Raw genomic sequence first — 20,299 nt, 5'->3', positions numbered from 1 at the left:
CCATGAATTCTCACCTCACGAAGCTTCAGGATCTCAGGGAACAATTGCTGAACATTGATGAAGTCATTCCAGATTCAGAGATGGTCTCCACTACCCTGAACTCTCTTCCTGAGTCCTATCTCGGTTTCCACACCTCGCTGAATTTGTCATTGAGGGGGGGCAGCAATCCTCTCTCCTTACACGAGTTGGTAGGACTTCTGTTGCACGAAGAACAAACACGCAGAAATATGGCAACCCGGGGTGGCGAGCATGCTATGCTCTCCAAGTTCAAGCCCAAGGGTAAAGGGCAAGCATAAGCCACATGCCAATCAGCCCACACATCAGCATAAAGCTGATTCTCGACAACCTTCTTATAAGGCACAAGGTGATACAAACAAGCAGAAAAAGAAGGCATCTCTCACTATTGCAAGAAGCCAGGTCATTATATTGGAGAGTGCACGAAGCGCATAGCCAAAGAAAAGAAAAGGGATTCCGCTATGGCTGTATCAGATGCATCAGGTCCACATTGCCATGATGGAGGAGATGTTGCAGCCAACTTGGTTAAAGAGCACTATGCCTTTTTGACTTGCACTTCAGATTTTTTAGTGGGTAGTTCAGATACTACAGCCACTAATGATGATGACCCATATGCTTTTTTGACATGCAGTTACCATCCTTCAAAAGATGAATGCTCTTTTAGTGTTGATGAGACACTACATACTTGGTATTTTGATAGTGGTGCTTCAAAGAACATCACTTCCAACAAAAATATGTTTGTAACTCTGCATTCTTCACCCACCAAGAAGAAGGTAATTTCAGTGTGTGGAGTGGGAGATATTATTCTCACATCCACTGATGGCACAGATTTCAGAATTTCAGATGTACTCTATGTGCCAGGTATAAAGAAGAATTTGCTTTCAGTGTCCTCACTCAATAGAAGAGGATTTCAGGTTGTTTTTTATGATGACAAGTGTGCAGTCGGAGACAAAGAAAATAAATATGCTTTGAGGTTGTCTAGCACTTTGTATCGGGGTCTTTTTCAGCTTAATTTATATGAAAAAAGATCCCATCTTGCATTATCAGTTAGCACTCCCACTGCTGCGATGCACAATGCGGAGTTATGGCATGCCAGGTATGGGCACATGAGCTATGGCAGCTTAATGACACTTCAGAGGCATGATATCGTTGATGCATTACCTCCTTTGGAGTAGCCTCCTCCTCATGCATGTGAAGGTTGCATTCTTGGGCATAGGCTTCCCTTTAAGAAGGATGGTGCAGTGAAAGCTACAAGAAAATTGCAGCTTATTCATAGTGATGTCCGCGGTCCCATAAGGACACCTGCTTTTGGGGGTTATCTCTATTTTGTTACATTCATAGATGACTTTACCAACTACACTTGGGTTTATGGTCTCAAGGCAAAATCAGAAGTGTTTATGCATTTCAAACACTTTGTGGCTATGGTTGAAAATGAGACAGGACTCAAGGTACAGACACTTGGAAATGGATAGATGCATGCTCACAAGTAAGAAGTTGCCTCACAGGTTTTGGCTGGAAGGCCTCATGTGTGCCAACTATATTTTAAATCGGGCTCCTACAAAGGCTTTGAAGACAATCACTCCCTATGAGGCATGGCATGGGAGAAAGCCTTCAGTGGACCACTTCAGAGTTTTTGGTTGTGTTGCATATGCCCACGTGCCTGTGGAGTAAATCAATTGATGTCACACTCTATAGTCAGGCTATTGGATGCCTCATTTATCTCTGCAATACACGACCTGATATTCAGTTTTCAATTTCTCAGGTGAGCAAGTATATGCACAGCCCAAAGATTATGCATTGGCAGGCTGTAAAACCCATCTTCCGTTACTTGCAAGGTACAAAGTCTTTTGGCTTGATGTTTCCCAGGGGGGGTGACTTGCAGATGCATGCTTACAGTGACTCAGATTGGGTTGGAGACTATGATACTAGGCAGTCCACCAGTGGGAATTATTTCTTTCTAGGACATGCTTGCATTTCTTGGTTGAGCAAGAAACAGTCTACAGTGGCTACCTCCTCATGTGAAGCTGAGTACAGGGCAGGTTTCACAGCGACAGTTGAATGTGTTTGGCTGCGCCGTTTCTTTGCCGATCTTCATCTTTCATTGGAGGGTCCTTCTCCGATTCTCACTGATAGTCAGAGTGCTATAGCAGTGGCAAAGAATCATGTGTTTCATGCTCGCACGAAGCACATTGAGGTTCACTATCACTATGTCAGAGAGAAGTTGCATGCAGGAGAGATCAGTATGATCTATGTGTCAACACATGATAATGTTGTAGACATCTTCACCAAAGCACTTCCACGTGAAAAGTTTGAGGCATTTCGTAGTGCCCAGAACTTATATCTTTTTGGTGATTGATCATTTCCTTGTACATGACATTGGCACTGCAGGGGGGTATTAGAATTATTATTATAATTCAGCAGTGACCAATGTAATGTAATAAGTAGGTTAGGGGCACTTTTCCCTCATTTAGAGGTTTTTCCCCCTAACCACACTTAGTTCACTAACTACGGTTAGTGAAGGATAAGGTTTTGTCACTTAGACAAAACCCATCCCACTTCTTGTATTACTCACTTCTTCTATTGCAAGCACTATGTTCAGCTCTCTTGCTTCCTGCTCTCTCACTCTCTCGTTTCTAACAGTAACCAACAATTTCAGATTGGTAAACTTTGAGTTGTCTAGGTCAGGATTGTCGAGTACCTGGACCAATGGAACTGAGAGTGCAACTGAAGGAACTGAAAGCACTTGGAAATGAATAATGAAGAAAGCACATGTGGTGGCCTATATAGGCCCCAAAGTCAACCAAAAAAATGACCAATGAAGTCAAACTGAGGGTTAAGGCCATACTAGGGCTAAGTGCTACAAACTCCTCTCCAGGACATGGCTGAAATATCGTGGATACATCATAGGTATACCTAGAAACTATATAATGGTTGCACATATTCGTTCAAGATGGATATAGCAACCTATGATAGTATAGCGAGATCAACTTCCCAAAGTAAATTGTGCCGAGTGTAAGGCGTGTCGAAAAGCCTCAAATTGGGTCGCAGGATAGGGCGTTCATGAAGGGATTCGCTGATCCTCCGTGGTGATATAGGACAACAGTATATATCTCGAAGTGACAGGCGCTCTTGGACATAATAATAGTGCACCTCAATGTGCTTGGTATGCACATGAAGGACAAGATTACGCGCAATCGCCAAAGCACTCCGGCTATGATAGAGGGGGTCTAGCGAACATCAAGATCTACAAGTAATTTACATAACCAAACAAACTCTACACTGGCTACGAAGGCTGGCCTGTACTCCGCTTCACAGCTCGAAGTAACAATTGTAGGTTGCTTCTTGCTGAACCAAGAAATGCATGAAGAAAAAAGAAAAGTAGGTTGCTTCTTGCTGAACCAAGAAATGCATGAAGAGCCAAGCATGAAACAGTTCCCACTGTATGACATGATGCAAATCTAGTGAAGACTGATTATAGAACAGTCCCAAATGCTGTGTGGCCTTCAAGTAATAGAAGACTCGCTTCACTACCTACAAATGCTGCGTGTTGGGCTTGTGCATGTACCTACTTAACTAGGAAACGGCATACTTCAAAACAGGCTAGGTATGGCATAAGTAAATAAAGCAGCCTACAGCCTGCTGCTGGTAAAGAGTGGCATCAAATGGGGCACTCTCATCTTCGGAGGAGAAATGGAAGCCACGTTCCAATGGAGTAGAACAATCCTCGAATTAGAAGCACTGCAAGAGCTGTCCAATATATTTGGATTGATTCATCATGAACCGCCCCTCAACACTAGCAAATTAGATGCCCTAATAGTAGTGCAACCTGCCCGTATCTAACATTGCAAATGATTCCTGGAAATGTGCAATTTTCTGCATGTTGGGCCTAGTGATAAGCATGCCATCCACATAAAGAATTAAAATCAGAAATTCTGATTCACTCTTCCGGACATAAAGAGTGGCCTCTGTAGGGCTGTTATAAAACCCAAGGCATACCAAAAAAAAATGTATCGCTTCAAACCAAAGAGGGCCTTTTGAGCCGGCATACCTGAGTTTCAGATACTGCAACCTCAAATCTTGGAGGCTGAGTGACATAGACCTCTTCCAATAGATCCCCATGAAGGAAAGTGGTCTTAATGTCCAACTGGTGTACCTCCCAATGCATGTGAGATGCAAGAGCAATAGCGCAATGAATGGTCGTAATGTGTGAAGTGGAAGCGAACGTCTCCTCAAAGTCAATGCCATGTTGTAGGGCATAGCCTTTCGCAACAAGGCGGGCTTTGTAGCAGTCAACATTGTCATCAGACACGCTTAGTGCCTATGGCATGCTTGCCTCAAAGTCAATGCCATGTTGTTGGGCATAGCCAGCGGTCAACATTGTCATCAGACCCACTTAGTGCCTATGGCACACTTGCCTGTTGGCAAGTCACAAAACTCCCATGTGCCATTGGCATGAAAGGAATCAAGTTCAGCTTTCATGGCATCCATCCATTCTCTGCTATCGAATGCATCCTTATGACAGAGAGGTTCCTCCTTACAAGCAGTAGCAATCAAAGCAACATGAAGCAAATTGCCCTGCAGTTGTTTTTGTGCACCTCTGGTGCGAGCAGCAGCGCTCAGATTGCTTGCTGTCCCGTACGGTATCCACGAGCCACCTTGGAACTCTTTTCTACCGTCTAATAACAGCCTACTCCTCATCAAATGCCTAGGCTGAACATGGGCAACAGGAGGAGGTTGTGAACTGCTAGAAGCTTGTGGAGTTTGATCCTACAAATTGTCATCTGATAAAAATTACAATCTTGCGGTCTGCCCATGCTTTATATGGGGTCATGGTCTTCCATGCTCAAGTGGGTGCTCACTTGAGCACATAGTTTACACACAACCACATCCAACCAGAAATTTATTGGCCAAAGACTTCCCCTTAAGCATGCACCAGCCCATTTCAATTTATGTTCTATTTTTCCGCTCTCTGCAAGTCCATTTTGATGCGAAGTACATGACATTGTGCACTGAGGTATGATACCTCGGGCTGCTAAAACAACTGAAAACTCCTGAGATAAGTATTGCCCCCCCCCCCCCCCCCCCCCCCCCGCACATGGTCAATGCAGAGGGTCAACAATTTTTCCACACTCTCATTATCTATTAAGGCAAGAAAATGCTTGAAAAAGAGAAGACATTCGACTTGGATTTCATGGGATAAATCCAAGTAAATTGGGTGAAGTTATCTAGAAAAGTAACAAAGTATAAATAGCCCCCAAGGGATACTATCCACATAGGCCGGCATACATCACTATGTACTAGGTGCAACTTCCTGGATGCACCAATGGTCTCATCCTTTGGAAATGGGAACAGATGCATTTTCCCCAATAACAACCCTAAGAGGCCTGCTACTTGGAGCATAGAAAGTAACCCAGATCCTTGGCTACAAAGAGGGAGAGGAAGGAAGCAAGGGGGAGCCCTGACGAACCAAGTGGAAAAGAGCAAAGGCCTTCCTTTTGTGACCACGTATGAGCACCTGGCTAGCACTCCCTACATACACAGCCAAAAACCCCTTAATCCATCTGTCCAAAAGGCCCAACCTCAATGCATGCATGGGTAGGAGATCTACCGCCATGTCCTTTGAATGCATCTTCACCAAACTGTTTAAGTTTAGCCATGAGTAGGTATTGGAAATCACAGATTCAGCAATGGCATTAGCTTCTTAGTAGCATGTTTTTCAAAGATATCAAGGTGATACAGCCCAATATCAAGTGTCCTGGTGATTATAATACAGTTATTGTATTCGTACAATGATGACCATCAAAAAGGACTCTAAAGCCATGTGTGGAAATGGCGGAAATAGAAATCATATTCTCTTCATACCTAGAATATACAAAACTTCCAAGTTCCACAAGTGTCCTGACACTAATGTGACTTGCACTTGATCAATCTGTTAGAAACATGGTGTGTGTGTGAGAGAGAGAGAGAGAGGCTAGGGAGTGAAGAAGTGATACTCAAATAAACACATAATGAAGGCTTTCATTCATTCATCAAGTGTATCATGAGTCATGACAAGTGAAGTGCAAGCCTTATATAGGCTACTCACTCACACACTAGCACCTAGTGCATATGGGATAAGTCCCATGATGACATGTGGCACTCACACATGACTCACACGCATAGATTAGTACTAGATCACCTAGTACTACAGACCAACACACTCTTTGACTATGATATCTCCAACACCCCCCTTCAGAGCAAAGAGTGTGAGACCCAACACGCAAAGACTAGACCGGTCCCCCCTCCACTGCAATACTGCAAAGAGCAAGTCCAACTATCCAACACCTCCCGTGTGATAGTGACTTCTCAGTCAGCTTGCGACCGGCAAGGGCAAACCATCACTCGTCATCCCCCCTTACTCTGAACTGGGTGGTCAATACCATCAACCAAAGTAAAAGACAATACGTTCATTTTTGGGGGACAACCCAGGGCAGAGTACCTCTTATTGACGCCAAATACAATCAATTTAGAGGGACAACTCAAGACTGAGAACCTTTACTTGACTCAACACAAAAACACATAGCATCACTGATCATCATCTACAACCTCAAAGAGGGATAGATCATGTAATATAGCACATAGAGCTTGCTCCTTAGGTCCAGTAGATGTGGCGTATATATTCTCAAGCTTGTCCAGTGTCTCCTTGGCTGAAGTAGTGAGGTCAAGATGATGTAGTAGTTTGTTAGCCAACCTCACACCAATAAGCGCTAGTGCCTTGTCATTCTTCTCATCCCAAGCTGAGTCTTGTGTGGATTGATCTTCACCATGAGAGCAAGGCACCATGTGTGCAAACTGAGGTAACAAACTCGCAGCACCAGCTGAAGAACCAGCAAGCGTGGCGGCTGGTCTAGGACTCCCAAAATGCAATAGTAGACTCCACGTGTGCAAGTGGGCAGATATAGGTGGTTGTAGGTGCTGCAAATACAAACCCTTATCAAAACACAGCAAGAATATGCTCCGAAATGCAGAGCTGTATCAGAAATGGAGCTCTTGTGGTCGTAGTAACTACTTGAAGTGCTGCAGCAAGTCCGAAATATGCAAGGCGGCTCACCAGGACAGCTCCGTAATGATATAGCAAAACACTCTTCTGAAAAACAGCTGTTCTAGATGCACCTAGAGATCAAGAAGCTGCTCGAAGATGACTCTGGTGGAGGCCGGTGTGCAGCAGTAGCACCAAAACAGCTCGGAGATGCAAACATCGGAAAAGCCTCCAAAAAAGCCTCGAAATTCTGAACCAATGTGTACAGGTGGTCAGTTTCTGCTGCAGTGTCGTGCAAACCCTAAAATTGGTGATGAAAAAGCTCCAAAACATCTTCAAAGGTCCACACGTGCAGGCGTTCCTTGAACAGTGTGCCGACCAGCAAGCTAGGATCCCGCCAAGGGAGGTAGAGCACTCAAGGACAGCTCCAAGAGATCCGAATGGTGGTGGCAGGGTATGAAGATTGTAGACGGGCAGAAATGAAAGGAAGTGGCTATGGAGGAGGCGAAATAGAGGCGGAAATGAGGCGGCTGCAAGGAGGAAGCTGAGCAAAGTTAGTCTTTAGGGTTTGTTGGAGAAAATGATGACATGGCATGGCGGGCTAGGGCAGGATTGACCTACTCTGATACCATGTTAGAAACATGGTGTGAGGGAAAGAGAGAGAGAGAGAGAGAGAGAGAGAGAGAGAGAGAGAAAGAGGCTAGGGAGTGAAGAAGTGATACTCAAATGAACACATAATAAAGGCTTTCATTCATTCATCAAGTGTATCATGACAGGTGAAGTACAAGCCTTATTTAGGCTACTCACTCACACACTAGCCCCTAGTGCATATGGGATAAGTCCCATGATGACATGTGGCACTCACACATGACTCACACACATAGATTAGTACTAGATCACCTAGTACTACACACCAACACTTCACACCAACACTATCTTTTTTTTTTCCAAAAAGAGACTTCTATTAAGTATTAAAGAAAACCGTTAGAGCAAGCTCCATAATGGATACACCATGCAATGCATGAAAAGCTCAAGAGCCAAAAAGAAAGAATTGGGGTTGATAGTGCCATCTCAATCCAGTAGAAACCTCCGAGAAAAAGGGAGAACCCTTCCAAACTCGAAGAAAAACAGTCCTTCTAGAAGAGGCTGCCCGTGAAGGGCCCTGCATGCTAGCCCAAATGGCTATCAAAGTGTGAACCGTGTCAGTCCAAATACCCGTGAACACCTGTGAAGGGTGTATTTGGATGCCATCCAAGGCCTCGGTACATCTGGCTCTCCAAATGTGCCAAGAGGAAATGCTAGCCAAGATCTCCCAAGACGTGTCCACTGAAGCATGAGAAGCCCTGAAGGGAGTCAGTGGTACATCCTGAAGAGAGCAGGGCTCTATCACCTGCCGTCGGACCGAGAGTGCCCAAGAAGAAGGTTCACCCTCATAAAACACCTGGGGCCCAGTAAGGGATAACCATGCGACTGAGCCCCAAGTCATGAAGAAAGGGGAAGTATGAAAAATGATGAGTATCCTCGCAACCACTTTCCAAATAGTCCTCGCCTGACTGCAGTTCCAAAGGCAATGTCGCACTGACTCCTCTGCAGAATGACAGCGAGGCAAGTGGGATCAGCCCCAAAACGTGATCTCCACAGGTTCACTGCAATCCCTCCATGAATAGAAAGCCAAAAGAAAAGAGTGATCTTTCTATTTCTGAGGGATTTCCAGAGCCTCCTCCAGAAATTCCTACGCAAATCTGCAGTGATGAAGAAGCTGTCCCAATGGGGGGCTCTGGAGGGAACCCAACCCCTATTGTTCAGCTGAAATCTCCTGGCATTACCAACCGTGAAACGAAAAAAGGGAATTCCCCTCTATCGGTGCCCATGATCACACCAACACACTCTTTGACTATGATATCTCCAACACAATCCCTTGCATGGGATAAGCTGCATTGTTTGCACAAGTGACAATGCCACCGTGAGAGAATCACTCAAGGACTGAAATAGTGATTTGCAGGAGATAATGTGCTTAGAAGCACCACTGTCGAAATACCTGGCTGACTTACAATTCTAAAATTGATAAAGTTGAAGCATGCATCTCCGTATAGTATTGGCAGGTCACAACAAATGCCCACTCATCCTGAGCCAGGTTTGCTGCCTCATGAGAGTGATCATAGGCAGCAAGAGCCTGTGTAATTACAAGATCTTGCTGCTATTTTTTCTTCTTCGAAGCAATACATTTCTGACATTCAGAGATGTCATGGCCGGGCTTCCTGCATTAATTAGAGTGCTTCTTCTTCCCGTCAGCAAGAGAAGAGGTTGATGAGGTGCCAGATGACAATTTGGGCTTGCTTTAAATTTTTCCCCCTTTGCCTTTGCCCTTATGATCAGTGGCAAAGGCATGATATGCATGAGTAGAAGCAACCTTATTTTGACGACTCTGCTCCTCCTATAGAAGTACGGAAACAAGCTGATTGAAAAAGAATAGTGGTTAGTATGAGTCGGGAGCCCATCAAGTGTCGTAGACACTACCTGTGAATCTGGAACAATCTCATCATTGATGAGCTGCCCTCTAAAATCCTTAATCTGTGTGAGGTAGGCATCCATATTGTCCCCTTCATTCGTGTTAACACAATCCAACTACGTGCACAAATAGGCAAACTTGGCCTCATTCTGAATCTTATAGAGATGGCCAAAGTGTCCCATGCAATGTTGGCTGTCTTGCAAGACTGAAAGTGAGGTATAAGTTCCCTTTTGCTATTCATAGCAATCATTGCATGTGCATGTGCATCTCTCTGATCCCAACAAATCTCCTTGGGTGTGGAAGGCACTATGGCAGGCACTGCAAGAGCAGTAGGAGATGAACCACAAGTGGCAATAGTAGTGGCTACGTGAGCAACAGATGTCAGTTCTGGAGAGACAGGTCTAACCTCAAATCTAGATACAATACCCCAGAAATTCTTAGATATCAACAGGTGGCACACCAAGTATGACCACATGGGATAGTTGGTCCCATCAAGTCTATCCTCAGCAGGCAAGCATTCCAAATGACTCATGGTTTGCCATTGCAAATGAAAATTCCCCTAAAAGAAAGTGCCCTGCATATGTCAAAGCCTCAAGGCTACAATGCAAAGAGGTGGCTGCTCGAGAGTGGACCATAAATCTGCAACTATGCAATTCAAAAAATAAAAACAATTCTCTGCAAACATAAATGCCACAAAGGGCTGCTCAGCAAAAAATGCAAAAGCTTTCCCCAACGAATGTCCTACAAAGATAGACTGCACAGGAGTAAAAGCCCCAAATTTTTGCAAGCTGAGAATGTCTTACAAGGCCAATCCAAGAGCTGATAAAGGCAATTTTGGCATTAGCCCCAATTTTTGAAGAGGGAAATCTATACTAGACAAGGCCACTACAAAAATCAGCAAATCTGGCAAAAGACCCGAATTGTAGCGGGCAAATCTATAAAAGCCCCAAGTTTCACTGCAATTTTGCAAATGTGACTGCAATGTGCAACAACTTCTAGCCATGTCAATGGCAAACTCCAAATTATAGACCAAGGTGGACAAATGTCACTCCAATCCGAGCAAATGTAACACTATGTGCTACAAAACTGCAAATTTTCCTGCAATCTACCTACAAATGTGACACAGAGGCACCAAAATTGGGCTACACTAGGCAATGTCATTGCAAAAGCTCAAAAGCCCCAAAGTACTCCCTAAAATCTGCCAATGCACTTCTGAAACAACAAATGGGAGCTAAACTGCAATAAAACAAGCTGTTTGGAGCTGTAATGATCTATCCAAAGTCACAAAAAAGTGTACGGGCAGGTGTGCAGAGGCTAAACGGATGAATCACTATCAAAATTGATGAATCCATACGACTGTATGGATTGTACGGATGTCCATGCAAACTCTACGGACATGTACAGACAGCAGTAGTGGAATGATGTTTATGTATGAACGTGTCAAAAACAGTGAAACACTGAAAAACATCAAAAACTGTCGTTTGACTATTTTTTCGCTGTAGAAACAGGTGCTTGAGCTTTTTCCAGCAAATGATGACTGTTTTTTGTGACGGTTTTTAGGCTATATCTCCGGTTGTTTCCAGTACATACAAGCAGCAATGACAACAAAAATGACCAAAAATGACCAACGAAACAGTCATGGGACTGTGCAAAGCTATCGCAGGAGCTGATGCTGCAATTGGAGAACAAAAACGGGCTGTTGCGACCAAGAACGAGCTGTTGAAATGCAAGAAAGAGTGCTGGCTGAGGAGCTGAGCAAGGGGGAAAAGCAGGTTGGAGCAAGAAATCCTGCTTTGATACCACTGTTGGGTGTGGGGAGCAATGAAACTAAGAGAGAAATGCAAGGAGGCAACAACAGCTAAAGGAACTGAATTGGCTTGCAAATGGATAATGAATAAAGTACATGTGGTGCCCTATATAGGCCCCAAAGTCAACCAAATGGTTAACCAATGAAGTCAACCTGAGGGTTGACTGAAGTGCTAACTGGCCTACAAGGCCATACCACGACTAAGTGCTAACAAAGATATGTGCCCAGCAAGCCTAGAATAACATTTGCTCTAGGCCTAAATGTGTGTTAATTTTGTGCATGGGTAGAAGGGCCATGGGAGGAAACACACACACGTACACAGTGCGCACACACACACACACAAATATAAAGCCATCTTTTCATTTTTAGCTTTTTTTCCTCTAACTTTTCAGCTTTTCTAGGCTGCTTGCTCCATATAAGGCTTTCAATTCTCCAGGTTCCCTTGACAATTGTGATTTGACCTATATCAATGGCTCTCTTGCTCCCTTGCTGAAAGAAACCACAAAAACTATCTTGGGATCATAAGAGAGTCTCGATGTATCTTAGATGGGAGTATGCCATGCATTTCAAGAAAGCATGTCATTCTAACTTTTTGGTCACACATTACGTGAGCCGACTCTTCCCGAAGAGTTTCATCCCTTTCATACATGAGTGGATGAGACCCATCTAAATGCAGCTAACAATTCTCCTTAAATTATTGGGCAGCCTTTGTACACATAAGAGTTGTTCCATGATTTGCTCTTCGACAAAAGATCTAAGCTTTTAAACTTGGGATTGATGTGCTGTAAGCAGTGGCTGTGTCCGAACCCTCTACACAAATATGTTGTCTGCACGAGGATTCACCAAAAGCTCTTCTACTCCCCATTTGATGAACTACTTAAGCAAACGTGGGTAACCTCTGCTTGGGCATTTCTTGGGCCTTGTATATATGCATAGAAAACATGTACCGAACCAAGAGTTCCAAGGGAGCCATGCTATTTAATTTACAAGGATGCACTAGAACAGCAGACAATAGATCTATTAACCTTTTTCAAAGCTTTACCATACATTCTTACTTTTGAGAAATAGAAACAAACACATAAAGTCCCTCCTCTTAGGTGTTTACCTCTCAATCAATCAATGAAAATACACTTCCTAATGCAACATGTACCGAGCCGAGAGTTCCAAGGGAGCCATGCTATTTAATTTACAAGGATGCACTAGAGCAGTAGACAATAGATCTATTAACCTTTTTCAAAGCTTTACCATACATTCTTACTTTTGAGAAATACAAACCAACACACAAAGTCCCTCCTCTTAGGTGTTTACCTCTCAATCAATCAATGCAAATACACTTCCTGATGCAACACATTAGTGGCTAAACTTGGCTAAAAGATAGGGTAAACAAATTGCAAACCAATACATCATGCTCAATTTGCATCACATGTCCAAATAATGCACGTGTTTATTGTTGACTTCAAAAGAGTCCCTATATGAGCCTTTGTGAGCTTATCCACAACAAGACTACATACACATGCTTGGAACTAATGTACGGAAAAAGATCAATTATTAACCTTTGGTCACATGTGGGAAACATTAAAACAAAATGTTGTGCTTTTGCATGCTTTGTGCTTATTTGTCAAAACTATACATAATATATTGCTTTAATGTAGACATGATCTTGCCAATATAATAAATGAAGAAAGAAAGAAAGAAAGAAAGTTTATTAAAGTCTTCGGGAGACCATGAAGGTCTATGAGACTAAAGATAACTGATACAACGAGCATAACGGTGGCGGTCTCAAAACGGGCCAGCCAAGCATTTCTACAACAAAAGAGGTTATGAACGACGGTGTGTCTAGTCCTGATACAAAAAAATATGTGTCTACCTCCAGATGATACAAAAAAGAAGGGGGGGGCACCAAAAATGGGGCAGAGAGGGGAGATACAATATATATGTGCACGTGGTGATCGTCAGAGACCAATCATAGAGGGGCTGTCAAATGGGAGGCCGAGAAAAACCCTGCGATGGATGATTGGCCTCTGACGTCACGCGGCCTAGTCGAGCTCGGTCGTCGGGGGCGGTGGGTGGCCCTGTGGATGAGGGCAACGGTAACCCCGGTGGGGCGGGCAGAGAGCAGAGACGAGATGTCATGGACCCGGATGTGTGAGTCTTTCCGCTGGCGCAGCTGTCGTGGCTCTGGCTCTCGCTCACGTCCGCGTCATCGACTAGACTGAGGAGAGGTATCCTGCGACTGGAAGAAATCAGTGATGGGCCGCTGGGTGTCCTCACGATGTATGTGCTGCGCATGTCGCCGTGCTCGGAGAGAGGTATCTCGGTGGCGAGTCATCTCATGTAAGAAAGCGGCTAGGCATCGCTGATCCGGGAACTGCATCATGTTTGGGAGGGGGCCGAATCCGTCGCAGAAGAGGCAGTGGTATCGGCCTCGAATGGCATAGTAGATAGGAGATCTGAAAGCAAAGTGCTCCTCCGACTCGATCTCCTGCAAGTCGCAAAGTGGGCAAAGGCGGTCCTCTCGTGGGATACCCTCTGCGCGTCCGCTCTCGATCCGTAATCGGTGTGACAAAACCCTAAACTGACTGAGGGAGATCCGGAGCACATGTGGTAAATGAAGCTGTGTGTAACCCGGAGGTGTGATGAAGCCCTCCTGTGAGATCTGGAGGCAATGTCGGCGGTAGAAGTCGAGCTTCACAGGAAGCTCGGGGTGAAGAAACCATGTCCGCCAGGTGTGGAGCTAGAGCAAATCCGCTCGAATGAGCCGGTTGACCTCCTGGTCAGTGGGGGAGAGGGGAGATGGTGGAGCGTCGAGGCTGTACTGAAAAGGAGGCAACCGGTCTAAGCGAGGCCCAGTCGGGTGAACCAACTGGAAAGACGACTATACTAGCATCGCTGGTCCCCATCAACGGATAAGGCCATAGAGGAGGATAGGGCTAGCCAAGGTAGGCGGAGGCGACCGTCGGCGGAGGAGCTGAAATCCCTGACTCTGTGTAGATAAGTGATAGCTTGAAAAGCCGCATCGAGCTGTAGGGGTGAGGCGCCGAACTCTACTAGAATGATCTGGTGTGGTACCGATGGTTTGCTACGGATCATCCGAGCAAACATCAGTATCTGTAGGTGCTCTCGAGCCCACTCTGTGTCTGAAAGGTCGGCTCCCAACCACGGGCTACCGTACATGCCTGTTGGTCGGACCAAAGAATCAAAAAGTAGAGACTTGGTCCGCGGGTCCGGGAAGTGGGAGTGGTAGCACTGTCGCTCCAGCCTGGCAAGAGCGGCGTAGCCCCGGCTGACCCTGGCCTGCATGGCCGGGCGCATCGTGAAGATCGGGCCTGAGAAGAGGGATGATCCTCAAGATCAATAGCATAGATCACAGGTAGGACTAGTATATCCACCTTGACCTAGAACTAGCATGAAAACATTGAGCTGTAGCTAAAAAATAGTTGGTATAATATCCTTGCCAGCTCCATCACTCCACAACACGTGTAGAAGTTAGGGTAACATACATCTATGCACGCGCACACATGCATGGAAGAGCGTAGCTTATAAAGGCTCACAAATGAATAATGAATGAAAGACTCCATGATAAAAGTGAGAATTTTAGTCTTCGACATGATCAAGCATGTTTAGAATTTGCTACAAGAACATTAAATGCATCTACAAACCAAACTCTTGCAGGATATAGGCATAACACAAAACATCTCAGTCCAATGATCTTGGGCATTTTCCAATACATAAATTAACTGACATATTCCACCAACAAAAAAAACTCAAACAAACAGCAATGATTATCTTTCCATGAATTATAGAGGTACCAAAAGAAGGATAGGATTGAAACTTTCATGCCTTTCTAAAACCTTCTTTGTCTCAAGTGCATATTCTCGCTTGTCAGTCTGTGCTCGCAAGGCCCAAACTGCAGGTCCTTTAGATCTATTCAGCACCCTTTTCTGCAAGTAGCATCTAAATAGAATTTTTCCAGAAACACAAAGATATAAGATAACAATTTTGATATCAAAACCCGAACTGCACGTCTTTTAGACATACTCAGCATCCATTTTGCACATAAACCTAATGGAATTTTTCTAGAAACAAAGATATAAGATAACACTCTTCCCTTGTTGTATCAAAGAACACAAAAAAGAGCTATGTAAGATTACTTGAATTGCGCTTCAAGAAATGAATGCAATGTTTAAAACACATATGACAAGACACGGGTTTCAAAGAGGAGGAAATAATTGGAATGAGCTATGTTAGGAACAAGAATTGAGGGAGAAATAAAGAAAGAAAGAAAGAAACTTTATTAAAGGTCTTTGAAAGGCCGAAAAGTCTAGAGATTGAAAAAAATAGATACAATGGGCTGAATGGGTGGAGCCTCTAAGCGAGCACCAAGACGACTGCAACACAAACATAGAAACACTAGTACAAAAAATGTCTAAGCTGATGGAGAGGACGGAAGCTGGAAGTGGCATCACCGCGGTGGTCCTCTGGATGCTGGCCGAGGGGTCAAGGCCACGGAGGTCTCAGCAATAGTACAAGGCTGCAATGGCATAAAATCCATGAGAGGGCACTCTCGACGATCAATGTGTGTAGTCCTAGCTGTGGCCTTAAGTAAGAAACGTGCCACTGTCACAGCCGCCGGTCATGCCTTTGGTCTAATGAAAATGGAGAGAAGATACCAGAGCTTGATACGTGTATCAACCCGCTTACGGGTCTCTCATGTATCTTACTCCAAACTTGACTATGTAATCTCCCTAAGCCTTGCTGGTTCGTGCTAGCTGGATGGAAAAACTCGATGACACACTGAGTAGAATCTGGCTGAGCATCATGATCTTGTCTGTGCCTTGAGCAGGTGGTCTCTATGTTGTTAGCCTCATGAATGAAAATCGCCAAAAATTTCCTATCCGGGTAAGATAGGAGGCTGAAGGGCCGAGTCCATCTCCGATAACTAAATAGTAGTGACCTCGGATCTCATAGTACACAAGGCATATGAAAGCAAAGTGATCCTTTGACTCAATCTCATGTACATCACACAGAGTGCAAATGTGCCCCTCTCTAGGTATGCCCTCAGCGCGCCCACTCTCAATGCATAGTCGGTGCAACGAAACACGAAACTACTTGATCAATATCCCCAAAGGATGGGAGGTGGATCTGTGTATATCCTCATAGGCCGATGAAGCCCTTCTCTGATATCCATAAGCAGTGATCTCTGTAAAAGTTGAGCTTCACACGAAGCTCAATGGGGACTAGCTAGGTCCTCAATGTGTGTAGTTGTAAGAGATCCTCCCGGATAATCTAGTTAGCCTCGTGGTAAGTGAACGGAACAACGGGAGCCTGAAGGCTATACTGCAAGGGAGGTAATCCATCCATATACAGCCCCATACTTTCAAAGCATCTGCTTGTATGTGTGTACCAACACCTCTAATTGCCCTCCGTTTCTAAACCATGGAGAAGGTAGGGCCAACCATAGTAACCTACATTGCGAGGAACCATAATCCTTAACTCAGTAGAGGTATGTGAACACCTGTTATGCTGCGTCAAGCTATAATGGAGGTGCTCCAAACTCAGGCAGAATGATAATGGAGGTGCCACAAACTCAACCAGAATGCTCTAATGTGGGACTGACGGCTTACTGCGAATCATCTGTGACAATAAGAGGACCTGGAGCCTCTCCACTCGGTCCCAATATACCTAGAGACTATAGAAAGAAAGAAGGGTCAAATAGGCACAATTACAAACCCATTCAAGAGACCTAGATGATACCTCTTTTCCAAAATACCCCCTCGTCCAATAGGCCTAAACCACACTAAATTATTCTACTGCCCTTTGTAAGTTGGAAAACTCGTGGAGATCCTCTCAAGATAGGAGTGTTGTCCCAACAAAAGAAACCATCCTTGTAGAAGGTGGGGATACTTGTCATGGTCTCTCGCACCATGAAATCTACCTCACCTCGAAAACCCTTCACATTTTATGACATATTTAGAGTAACCTTGTTCTGGAAACCCTAACCTAAAGTCGTGCATCATCCCTACATATACAAAGATGGCCTCCCATACCTTCCCTGGTAGGTATGGGATGTGACCCTCTACATCCATCAGTAGCTCAGAATGAAATCTAATATTATGCCTTAGGAGTGGCTTGCTCAGGCAAACTCACATGAAATATGTCATGGATCTCTAAGGTGAAGTTGCAAATGCTTTGGAGGCAAAGGACTCTGCTATCGCACTACTTGCTTCTCTTCAATTTACCCATACTTGAGGGAATCAATGTACCCCACTTCGTAGATTTTGTGATTTGTCACTTCCTCTCAATTCAATGTGACAATGCCATTTGCTAGGAGTTTTGTTTTAAATCTCCTACGGCGACCACTTGCATCCTTTAAAAGAGAATGATTAAAGAAATTGACCTCTAGCTTGCACAAAACTCCTAGCTTTAAACAAACGACGCAGCCAAACACATTCAACTGTCGCCGTGAAAGCTGCCCTATACTCAGCTTCACATGAGGAAGTAGCCACAGTAGATTGTTTAGCCAAGAAATGCAAGCTTTGCCAAAAAAGAAACAATTACCACTTGTGGACTGCCTAGTGTCATAGTCTCCAACCCAATCTGAGTCACTATAAGCATGCATCTGCAAGTCACCCCCCCGGGGAAACATCAAGCCATAAGACTTTGTGCTTTGCAAGTAACGAAAGATACGTTTTACAGCCTGCCAATGTGTTGTCGTTGGGTTGTGCATATACCTGCTCATCTTAGATATTGCATATTGAATATCGGGCCGTGTATTGCACAAATAAATGAGGCATCCAACAGCCTAGCTGTAAAGTGTGGCATCCACTGATTCACCTGCATCATACATAGTAAGCTTCAGCCCTGGCTCCATGGGAGTGGCTGTAGGCTTACAATCTTGCATGTTGAATCTATCCAAGAGCTTTTGCACATACTTGGATTGAGACATAACAATGCCACGCTTGTCTTGTATGAATTGGATCCCCAAATAGAAATTTAACATACCCAAATTTGTCATGTCAAATTCAGGTTTCAATTCAGCCTTGAAATCTGCAATTATTTCCTCATTTGACCCTATGAGCAGCATGTCATCTACATAAAGAATGATGACTAAAATATCCCCCCCATCCTTCTTGATGTAGAGGGTGCTCTCAGTTGGACTACTATGCAGTGTTACCAAAAAACGTGTTTCGGGGCACCAAAACGTCCCGAAACGTTTTGCCGAAACTCTCGAAACGCCCTGTCTTGGGAGAAACGCCCATCTATAAAACCGCCGTACGTGCGAATTCCAACGGGCTTTTTTTGCTTGCATCGTTTGGACCGCCAATTTGCTGCTCGCCATCATATGGTCACAGAACAGGTTCTTCATGCTAATGTGTTGCAAGAGCAGAACAAGTTGGGCATACAGGAAACCGTCACATCCACTGCTACATCATCCAGTCAGATACCGAGGATGTGGATATGTCACAGTCACAGCAGGAGGTGTACGGGCAGACTGCATCGTCTTTACAAGTGCATGGGAGTGCCTTTACTGAGCCTTTACATGGCACGACTCCATCGGCATCCATGTCAGTTGGGCTGTCCGCTATACCATCAGCTCCGTCACGGCCTCCTACCAAGAGGACACATGGTCCAGCAGCTGTCACTCCGAGAGTTACTCCTATACAGGCTGCTTGGGCACCACGCTTGAAGCAAGAGGCTGAAATTGTAGAAAAGCAGTTTTTCTACTCTTGCAATATTCCCTTCAATGTTGCAAGGACTCTTGCCTACAAAAAGTTTTACCATGCACTTGTAGCAGCTGGTAGAGCAGGAGCATCATTCCTTTCACCAGCTAGTTCTGAGACTCTCTGCACCATAGAATTGAAGAAGCCGGTGGGATTAATTAAGAAAGATATGGAGGGACTCAAGGAAGCCTAGAATCGGTATGGATGCACCATAGTCTCCGACGGATGGAGTGACACGAAGAGGAGACACATGATTAATATCTCGGTCAGTTCTTGTGTTGGAAGTATCTTCCTGAGGGTGGTTGATGCATCACATGCCGGCCTTCACATCACCAGAGAGTGGATATGGAGCCATATTGAGGCAACCATCAAGGAGGTTGGTGAAGAGAATGTGGTGCACGTCATCACCGACAATGGCTCCAACTGCAGAAGAATGGGAAGTCTCCTTGAGGAGAAGTATCCCAAGATAGTGTGGACCCCTTGTGCTTCACACTCTCTTGACCTCATGATGGAGGATATTGGAACGTTGCCTTGGGTGTCTGATGTGGTCGATAAAGCCATGCAATTAGTGACTTATATCACTCGTAAGCCACATGCACTAGCCCTATTTAGAAGGGAGTGCAAGTGGGAGCTTGTGAGACCATCGAAGACACGATTTGGCTACATGTTCTTGGTTCTTAGTAGGTAAGATTCCAGAATCATGATTCATCATTCAATTCATGATTCATCGAATTATTAATTGTTTGAACTTGTTTATCTTTCTATCTTGGAATGTTTTTCTTGACCAAGTACTCATGAAGGGCTTGCCGCTTCATTCTCATAGGCTGGTTAAAACCAAAGAAAGCCTCTGTCGCATGATGACCAGTTGAGATTAGCTGGACTGGAATGACTCAAGATTACCTACTACACAAAATGTTGAGGGGATTGTCTTCGACAATCACTTTTGGCAAGAAGCGCTTTCCATCCACATGGCCATAGAGCCCTTGTACTTTGTGCTTCGACTCCTTGATCATGAGGGTTGTACTATGGGCCTGCTGTATGAGTTCATGCTGAAGCTTCTGCCAAGGAAAGAGACAACATGCTGTTGGCTCTTACTTGGTGGGAGAAATTTGGGATTTTGAATCCCTCATTGCAGACCCTAGCTCTTCACATCCTCTCCCAAGATTGCACATCAGGTCTGGCTGAGAGGATATGGATTATATGTGCAGACATACACACCAGGAAGAGAA

The 20,299-nt window shown here is 44.6% G+C and overlaps 1 protein-coding gene across 2 annotated transcripts in view; it reads right to left on the bottom strand.

Annotated features, from left to right (window-relative positions):
- The window catches only part of LOC147894937 (glucose-inhibited division family A protein), a 194,404-nt gene that overhangs the window by 82,648 nt on the left and 91,457 nt on the right, over nucleotides 1–20,299 (bottom strand). For both annotated transcript variants that reach the window (XM_087383569.1, XM_087383570.1), the window contains one exon: nucleotides 15,190–15,303. In XM_087383569.1, the coding sequence (XP_087239695.1) occupies nucleotides 15,190–15,303 (114 nt within the window). The remainder of the gene's footprint in view (nucleotides 1–15,189; nucleotides 15,304–20,299) is intronic.

This window comes from Dipteris shenzhenensis, chromosome 13 (genome assembly GCF_047967505.1).
Source record: "Dipteris shenzhenensis isolate YYH24624 ecotype China chromosome 13, Dip_SZ_1.0, whole genome shotgun sequence".
Classification (NCBI taxonomy): Eukaryota; Viridiplantae; Streptophyta; class Polypodiopsida; order Gleicheniales; family Dipteridaceae; genus Dipteris; species Dipteris shenzhenensis.
The sequence above is the reverse complement of the archived record's forward strand: the minus strand, read 5'-3'. Positions and strand labels throughout refer to the sequence as shown.